The 9,746-nt window shown below is 36.1% G+C and overlaps 1 protein-coding gene across 1 annotated transcript in view; it reads right to left on the bottom strand.

The window, feature by feature from the left end:
* olfm1 (olfactomedin 1) overlaps positions 1-7,492 on the bottom strand; it is a 37,645-nt gene extending 30,153 nt beyond the window's left edge. Inside the window, exon 1 of the mRNA XM_015384530.1 lies at positions 6,958-7,492. Within this exon, the coding sequence (XP_015240016.1) occupies positions 6,958-7,023 (66 nt within the window). The 5' untranslated portion in view covers positions 7,024-7,492. The remainder of the gene's footprint in view (positions 1-6,957) is intronic.
* Between the last annotated feature and the right edge of the window lie 2,254 nt (positions 7,493-9,746).

Consider the following 9,746-nt stretch of genomic DNA (forward strand, 5'->3'; position numbering starts at 1 on the left):
TATATATATATATATATATATATATATATATATATATATATACAGGCATTTTAGCAATTAGATGAGAACTTGAATGATATATCACCTACTGTAAATAAAGGTAAAAAAAAAAGTTAAGTCAAGAAAAAAAGCTAAAAAGCTAATTGAAAAGTTAAAAAGTAAAGTTAAAAAGTTAATAAGCCTCTAATGTTATGTTGTACCCAAAAATATGTGTTTCTTTCACTTTCTGTGTTCTTTATGAATTTCTTATAGAAGCGCTTTTGTTATTTTTCTTAACATATTTGGGCAACTTGGCGTTTCTTGTTATTAAATTGACAATCATTTTTGCCATCAAAATATCCATGTTTTTTGAATGTTACAAAGGTAATAAGGTATTATCCTGGATTCCAATTACATACTACAAAAATGATCTAAAAATTTGTGAAAATGTCTTAAAATAAGTGTATTTACCTTCAATTTGAGTAGGTAAACGAGAACATCTCCTATGGAAGGAGCATTGTTATCCTTAAAATCAGATTATTTGATATTATGAAGTTGAAATAGGAGACTGCATTTTTTTTCCTTATTCTAAATGTACATTTTATTATTCCATTTGCAAAGGGTCTCACTTATCTGCTCAATTCAAGAAAAAATACACCTTTTTTAAGAAAAGTTACTTACAGTACTTAGATTTCAGTTTTTTGCAGTGCACTCTTTACTTGAAATTTAGATATTTAAAGTCTTTCACTGAGTGCCTTATAAAGGGTTAAGAGCTCAAATAAAGGAGTTAAATTCTGCAATAGTTGTAGTGATGAGCTAAAACAAGCTATTTTTGAGTTCAAATATATTTAAGGCTGAATTGAAGTGGGAAAACATATTTGACAGAATGAAATCTTATAAAAATGTGTGTTTTTGTGTGGCTAAGTGTTCAACAATGTGTTTACTTGAGGTAGGATGTGCATTAATGTGCTGGATTCCAAACAGAATGGCTGGCACAACATTTTCTTTTAGCTTCTGCTTGTAAATGGCCATGAACTGATTTTGTTGTTGCTTTGAACCAGGGAATATTTATTATAAATTGACCAAATAAACCCTGAATTAACAGGTGGTGTAAAGCAGAGGCTCTCAAATTCAGGATCTTTATGGTTAAATGTCTCGTTTTAAAGTTTATTTGTTTTATTCATGTTAGAAAGGATTCAAATAGTACTTAAAAATATATAAAACAAATGTTTTATTAGCTGTTGATGTCTTTTGTGTGCCCACTTACTAAGAAGAGATGTGTACAGGGGATTTATTATGCAAGATCACAAGTCTCTTCCGATGCTATGTGGATCAAAACCAACAAAGTTTGGTTGAATCCTATTCCTAGTGTTTTCCTTACCAATACAGTTTCCCTAACTTTAAACTCCAGTAAGTGGTTAAAATGTCTTACTTTAAAAGAAGATGCTCCTCCAATATCATTAGCTCTTGCTGACTCAAACTATTTGTGAAAATACATCACTTCAGATGAATAATCACTCACTTATTAATTTAGTTTATTTAGTTTAGTTTAATTTAGTGATTGATTAATTGTCTGCTGCACAGACTCTAAAACATGCAGTTTGCTTAAAGAACAACCCTCAGTGCAGTCAGTAAAAAAAAAACATATATATGTAAATATTATATTAAAACTGAACCCCCCCCCCCCCCCCCAAAAAAAAAAAAAAAAAACAACAACAACAAAAGACATAGTAGCACATTACAGGGCTTCTTTTTTAGATTACATTTAGCCTTTTTTATGTTGACAAATTCTCTTTTCAAATCCTAAAAGCAACATGAAAGTGACACACTATGTACCTTTTTTTGATTGTGATTATTTTCACCTAAGAGGGAACTAGTTATCTGCTAAAATAATTTTAACCAGAAAAGGCTAAGGTCTTGACATTTTGATTTAAAAATCTTTATTTTAATCTGCAGATTCACCCTTTGCTAAAAGATAGATTGTAACTTAATTCAGGGAATGCATGTTTGTGATTGCTTATGCAAGCACATCTCCTGCCACTTGGTCTCCATCTGTCTCTGTTGCTGATAAATGTATGTTGCAGGCACTAAAAAGCCATTCCTCATTTTCTTCTTCATCATCGAGAAATATTTAGGACGTCCTCCCTTAGAAATGTAAGATTACTGGCTTGGAAGGACAGATAATCATGGAAGAAGCAGTGGAGGTCACCTAAATACAGACTCGACTGGAAACACAATTGTGAAGCCATCTACAAGGAGGGACAAGGCAGATTGTACTTCTTAAGGGGGCTTCAGTGTTTTCAGCAAGATACTACAAATCTTCTATGTCTGTTATGGAGAGTGTGATTTCTTCTTCTATCACCTGCTTGGGTAACAACATTAAAGTAAATTACTTAAAGCAGCTCAAAAAGCTAATAAAGAATTAACTTTTCTTGAACCTCTGGAAATGATTTTACAAAAAAGACAAACAAAGAACATAATGGCGAACCGTGAGCATCCTTTTTAGAGGACTGTTAGACACATCAGAGTGTCTTCAATCAAAAGCTCCTCCCCTTTGTGTGCAAAAACAGACCCTTTTAGGAGATCCTTCCTGCTTACAGCTATAAACATCTAAAAAAAAAAATATATATATATACGTCAATAAAGTATTTTATATTGAACTGAACTGTAAATGGCTGAACAGAATTCAGCCATGTAATAGATCAACAGGATACAAGTTAAAAATCTGATTACATAGGTGAACAATCTGTATAATGCCTTTCTCTGCAAGAAAGGATAAGTAAAATCTCTGTACATGTCTATTATTTTCACATCTAGTATTCTCCTCTACCTGCGGCTTCTCTCATTTACTGTAGATGACCTTTAAGGTGGGATTTCACAGTGACAGTAGTTTCATTGACAGCTATTCACCCACCACTGTGCTTTGCTGTCCACTTAGATTGTATAACGAGATGAAGGTTAGCGTAGGACAGCGGGAGCTTCTAATGATGTATTCTCACGACTGGACTAAGGGCAATGTGAGCCCCATGGGTTTGATCGCCAGTCTGGTGCCCTGGTTGCGCAAGATTTGTTTTTGGATATTAATTAAAATAGATTTTTTTTTCATGTGTTTTTTTTTGTGTGTTTTAAAAAACAAAAAAAGAAAGAAAAAGGACAAGGAAGGAAGACATTTATATTGATTATCAGATACCCATTATTTTTTTCTAAAATGATCCTTCTTGTAGCCTGTACCCTAACTCTTATCTCAAAATAGCCTGACACAGCATCGAGCTAAGGTACTCAGGATTTAATCATGATGACAGAAAACAATTAATAATCATTGACCCTCTTCTGAATGGATCAATCAGACTGTTTGTCAAGATAAATTGGCGGATATGCCTTGTAGCATTGACTGATCATTTATCCTCAGGAGGTTTATATTAATGAAGAACAGCAATCCATTGAACTGATATTCAGGGTGTTTTTCTGACATTAATATTAATAAATAGTTATTATAATGCAGGATATTAATTTTTAAATAAGTGGTAGGTAAAAGGTACAGATCTCCTAGTAAAAACACCAAAACAAACTGCCATATTTAACAAAACACCTCCAGAAAATCCTACCGTACCACTGCTTTAGAATTCAGCATTAAAGCTTCATGAGGCTAGCACCTCTGCCTGGGCTCTTTGTGCTGCTGTGGTTGTTTGTACCCTGTAGGACAACCACAATGTCATATACAGAATTCGGAGTTTTACCTTTTCACAAACAGGTACAAAACGTGAAAACAAAATAAGCTAGAAAAAAAAAAAATCCCATATTGCAGAGTAGAAACGGACTGTAAAAGGCATTGTACCTCCACCTACTCCTCTTCTGCTTCCTTCCTTCTCTCCACCCTTTGCCTGAGCTGAGCATAATGAATCATAATCATGGCTGCCAATCACACCACACATAATGAAATTCACTCTGAACTGATGTAATGCCAGACTGAGTATTACTGTTTAAACCCTTTTTTTATTTTATGTTTTTTCGAACAAGTTTTAAAAACACTCTAGAAAAAAAAAACTATCTACATACATATGCAACCAAATCTTTAAAATCTGAGCTAATTTTTAAATAACCATGTTGCACAGTGTCAAAAAAGTGGCTTTAAACTGCACCACCTGCTCCATCTTGTGTTGCCAAGGTACCCATTGGTGGATCAGGCAGTATAGGTGAGGAACAGATGCTGCTCTGAATGCTTACTACTGCTCCAAGAAAGAACGTGGGGTTTATAAAGCCAAATTCGGGGAGCAGTATTTGAACAACTGAGAGTAGAATCAATGCAGGATGGTGCTGCTAATTGGAGGCCTTACTGCTCCTGCTGCCAGACATCAAGAAGAAGACGTTCCAATTTAAACTGTGGGAAAGTTTTGGAGCATGGCTCTTAATGCAGTCTTTAGGAGGGCATCATTGTTCAGCATCAGAGGTCGATGCAGTGCAGTACTGCTGTGGTGGCTTTTTCCTGATAAGTAATTCAGGAGTAAGACTTGCAGTGATTATGTGTATAGAAAGAGCTCTGATTGTTTCCATACTCGGTTTCAGTCAGAGTTGAGGTGGGAAGATGTTTAGTTTTCTCCTCCTACACAGAAATGGACACTATGTTTTCATGAAAGGAAAGCAATAATGCTTCTGGCTGTCAGGGTATTCTGTCATTTTGTTTCTCTGGTGCTAGAATAATATCCACCTCCTCCCAGGTCATCAAAGTAAGAGTGTCAGTGTGTTGTGGGCCCTGACCTGCACATAAATCAGGCACAACACCAAGAGGACAACACAACGCACAATTCTGGCCTCTATTGCTGGAGCTACCAAGAGGAACAAAGACAGCCCATAAAAATGTACAACCCACCTCACTGTTATTTCCTAGCATGACAAACCAAATAGGATTATTTTTCAAATATGAATCAAAGAGTAAGCAATGCTGCTAATTTGTGTCAAGCTTTAATAAATAGCAACACGTACAGCTGGTGATATTGTTTTATATCTTCCAATTTTGGTCACATCATACTCAAAGTTTCCAGGTATCCATCACATTGATTCATCCCTAAAGGAGGGACAATTTATACTGTTTTTCACAGCTGTTAAAGGAAAATAACACCCTATGCTCCTTTTAACTCTGGTGTATAAAATTATGTTATATTTCATGAAAGTCATGAAGAAATAGTCTGAGTGTGTATTTTAAGTAAAATGGATTGTGTAATAAACAGTGGAGAAGTTTGGTATGGGAATTATGGCTAGCCACCTAAAATGCACTCCCATCATCCGTTGGCATTGCTGCTCCGAAAAGAAAAAAAAAAAAAAAAAAAAAAAACTTTTTTAAATCCCTTATTGGGGGGAATTTAAGGTCAGTTTCTACACTGAATCATTCATTTATAATTACACATTTATTTTGTCTGTAAAAGAAGCACAGGATGAGAATTTACTTATTTTGTTTTTGGCAAAAAAAAAAAAAAAAAGATAAATTTAAGATGAAGACATCCATGTAAATTGATATTCACAGACTGGTCAAAACCTCAACTGAATTAATTAAAACAGTGTTAAAATATTAGCCCCTTACTTACACTACCCAGACAAAATCAACACAAGAAGTTATTTGTGTTTTTGTATAATACAATTAACAACTCTTCTCAGTTCATTTCAAAATATTTAAATATATAAAGAATTAATGGAAATGCTTTTTAAAAAAAACTACTAAGTTTACAGTGTGTGAGCACTGACTTTCTTTTTTCATGTGGGAGCATGAAGTAAATGGAAGCTGTTTAAGAGGTTGGGATCAAACAGTCAATTTAATTTGATGTTATCTGATGTATTTTAATCAAACTTTTGCAAAGCCATCAAATATTTTTTTACCCCCTTAGCCCCATTCCACCTCCTGTCTATGCTCTTAAGTTTCAGTTTGACATCCCAGAATAATCAGGGGTTTCCAAATTAGGGGGTTCATCCAACCGCTGCTTTTTCAGTATCTGCAGCTGCATTATGCAGCTTTTCTGTAAAAACCTGTTGACAGACCAAAACACAACCCTGAATTAAGCTACCCCCTGCTCGTGACATTTCCATTGAAACCTGTTGGACCCCCCCACCCCCCACTTCCCACCCACATCCACACTGTGTCAATACTGTTCCTGCACGCTGCTTGTCAGAGCCAGCAGGGTTTTTGCAGCAAACTACTTTACATCAACAATATTGAGTTTGTGCCTTGTGGCGTGCCATTGGGAGGGAAAGAATTTATTGATACTGGCTTGTTCAACATTTGATATTATTTTCTCTCTAATTTATCAGCTACAGATGGATCCACAATGCAGTTTTAAATATGACTTTGTGTTAAAGCAAGCATAATTACAGTAAATTATGAAAAAAAAAACTTCACTCCAGAGTAGGGGCCTCTGTGATAAATATACTCACTCCCCTCACTGTCTTGCAATGGAGTCTCATGTTACAGATTTTTACTGCATGTAAAATGTATCTTTAATAAACAACCCAGCCTTTTATTGAGCCACTTTTGAGCTTGTTGTTGAACTAATTGTTCCTTTCACTCATATGCACCAGCAAAGTCACACAGTGGTCAGTGGGCATGCTCAAAACCCACCTCCCCACCCTACCTCCTATGTGAGACACTGCATTTGATTGTTTAGCCCTGATGTATAACTGTAAGGAGCAGCATTCCATCATTATCAATTGATAATCTATGTTTTAGAGGAAGCTTCAAGCATCATATCTGATACCATAATAGTGGAAATGATAACTGATAAATCGCAGCTTTCTCTAACAAGGACCGATCTGGCATTTATCTGTCTGTGGAGATAGTGAAAGCACAACGCATTCACATCATGTAATCCTAGGCTGTTAATCTACCAAAGGAGGGGAGAGGGCTTATTCTCAGGGTCTAATTAACATCCAATTAACCTTTTATATCTAAAACAAAACAAACAGGTGGAAAATGGCGTTAAAATGCAAACCTACTTGGGTGAGTTCTGTGCCCATGAAGATGAGGAGAATCAGAGTCAGGAGCTTGCTCGCAGGCTGCATCTCTTGCCTCCGGTGTGCGCGCGCCTGGACCAGCGGTCTCACATGCAGTTCGGTTCCCTCCTTTCGCTTCCCTCCTGCTCAGTGTTCCTTCTCTCTTCAACCACCTCTCGGTTCTGTTTCTGTGCTGTGAGTCACTCGGCTCTCCTTTTATTTTATTTTGAGACGATCGCGATTACAATTTGATCCCCCGCAGCAAATAAAGGCAGGTCTTTCTCACGGAATCGTCTCCGTGCATATTCATTTCATATCGGGAGCCTTTATCTTTCTCCGGAGCCTCTCCCTTGTCGGGTCGCGGATTCTGTTGTTTCTAGCGGCAGCGAGCGTCTCTGATAGGCATGGGAGCAGAAGGACGCGTTCAGTGCTCTGCATGCACCGGTTCCAAACCTTCAGTCAGGATATTGCCAAAAGTTTACCTCTCTGCCTCAAGCCGCTGTATAAGGTCTCGGTGAGGAGGGGAGGAGGGATGAGAGAGACGGAGCTGTCCGTGGTGCTGAAAACGGAAGTTGCATCGCAGAGTGAGCGAGATTTAAACAGGCAGGCAGAGGACAGGCGGCTCTCATGGATAGGCCTATGTGATGACGGAAAAACATTCATAGAAAGGATGAAAAATAAAGAGGGCTTGGACAAAACAGGCAGAAGTATACTAAAACACCAAGGGCTATTAAATGCTACGAACCAAGAGCAGGTTTATACTGTAAGGGTCTTAAAAAGAACTTAAGTTAATTTTTTAAGTTAAGGTGAGCACTTTTCTATTTGTGGAATGCGAGGACACAAGGGATATACAAGTTTTTGTTTGTTTAATTTTAGTTTTTATTAGGTTTCTTTTAATTTATAAGTTTCATACCATTTTAAATATGCAGTTTTTTTGTTTGTTTGGTTAAAACAAAAAAATTTAGGCATCCTTTCCCAGGGTCCAATTTCTACTGTTAGTCCTGGTGTAATTTAATCAGGTTTGACAGCTGTCTTTCATGAACACAACTTCTCAGTTCTTGTCAACAATTTTTTGACAAGAGCTGAGACATTCTGAAACATTCAATTAATTTTCAAAAGGCATTAAACAGCTAATTTGTCCATATACTTCAGATCATTATCAAACTGAAAGAGTGATCACTGTATGTATTGAAATATAATGGCTCAATGTTTTGTTCAAAATGATCAATCTTAACCTACAGTGTAATGTAACCACTCATGTTCATCATGGTCAGTGTTGTGGTTTTTAGGCTTGCAAGCTTATGACATTTTCCTCCAAATATAAAACGGTAATTGCACTTCAATTTATGTTCACTTGAAAACATAATATATGTGAAAGAAGGTAAATGGGTAATGTCCATCTGTAAATTATATTTGAGTGACTTTTAAACCAACATCAACATTAACAGTTATATAATAGTCTACTTTTCAGAATTTCTTATTAACTGTTAAGTAATCTGTGCATTTAAGCTTCAGGCTTTGAACAAGTTTGTAATAAATCTCTGAATATTAATCAGTTATTATTTAAGCCATTAAAAAGATGTAGCTAATTCTGACAAACCTAAAGTCACGGGGCCCAGACACTGGTGCTGGAGTAAGCCACAGGGTGAGTTGAACTGAGAATATTCTGAGAATGATGGAGGCGGAGGTGGGTGAAACTTCGCTTTTGGGCAGGAGAGAAGATAGGCCAGGAGTAAAAATGAAGGGAATCTTGAAAGATGACAGGCTTTGGAGAAGGTGTTGTCCTGACACTGATTGGCTGAAGCTGAACAAGGGACATCGCCATTGGTTCAGGTGAAGCTGATAAGAGATTGAGTTTTCACTTAAGCTTTATTTGAACAAAAACAACAGTTTGACTTTTAATATATTAATCAAATTATAAAAAAATGTTTCTCTTTGATTCATAACATTTATATTTAGAATAACTTTAAACCCTTTAAAATGTTTTGCTTTATCATAAAAACAAATTTTAGGATCTTTATTTCATATTTTAGGCCAAGGGCTTTTGGGGGCCTCCACCTACTATCGGGGCCTCTAAGCAACAGCTGTGTTTGCTGATTCCCTCTGCCTCAGTTCATACCCAATAAATGAGGTCTGTGTTTATTAAGGGTTTTCCACTACTAAGTGGATCTTTGGTCGATACAGATTCAAGGTGAGGTCTATACTGAAAGAAATTAGACAAACAAATTTAACCCAGATAGAAATATCTATCACCAAAAAGAGGAAACAACAAAGAGAGGCAAATTTATCACTTAAGTTATTTAACTATTTGGATTATTTGGCAAAAAATAAACATGTGATTTTTAACATTTCGGTTGCATTAGGCATTAAAGAAGGCATTGCAGTAGAGAGTGTCAGTGTTATTCGCCTTATTTTGTCGTTATCTGCCCTGATAGCTGACCTTATTTATTCATTTCATTCACCTGCCTAACTGTGCCTGGTTCCTAGTTATCACTCATCTTATCCACCTGCGTCTGTTCTTTTATATTAGGCTCAGCCCAGCAATCAAGGGCCAGATCATTATTTGTTTTATGTGTTGCATATTTGTTCAGTTAGTTTGAGTTGCTGGTGAAGATTCTCAGTCATCCAGGTCATAGTCATTTAAAAAAAGATTTAAAAAGAAAAAAATAATCCACTGGACTTTGTTTCCAAGTATTTTTACTTTTTTTAAAAAGTGGTTTGAGTTATTAGTTTTTTATCCCCATCTCCAGAGGCCAGTGATTTAAGTGCCATCACCTAAAAGACAGACAAAT

The sequence above is a fragment of the Cyprinodon variegatus genome, unplaced genomic scaffold, assembly GCF_000732505.1.
Source record: "Cyprinodon variegatus isolate N-32 unplaced genomic scaffold, C_variegatus-1.0 Scaffold315, whole genome shotgun sequence".
Taxonomy (NCBI): Eukaryota; Metazoa; Chordata; class Actinopteri; order Cyprinodontiformes; family Cyprinodontidae; genus Cyprinodon; species Cyprinodon variegatus.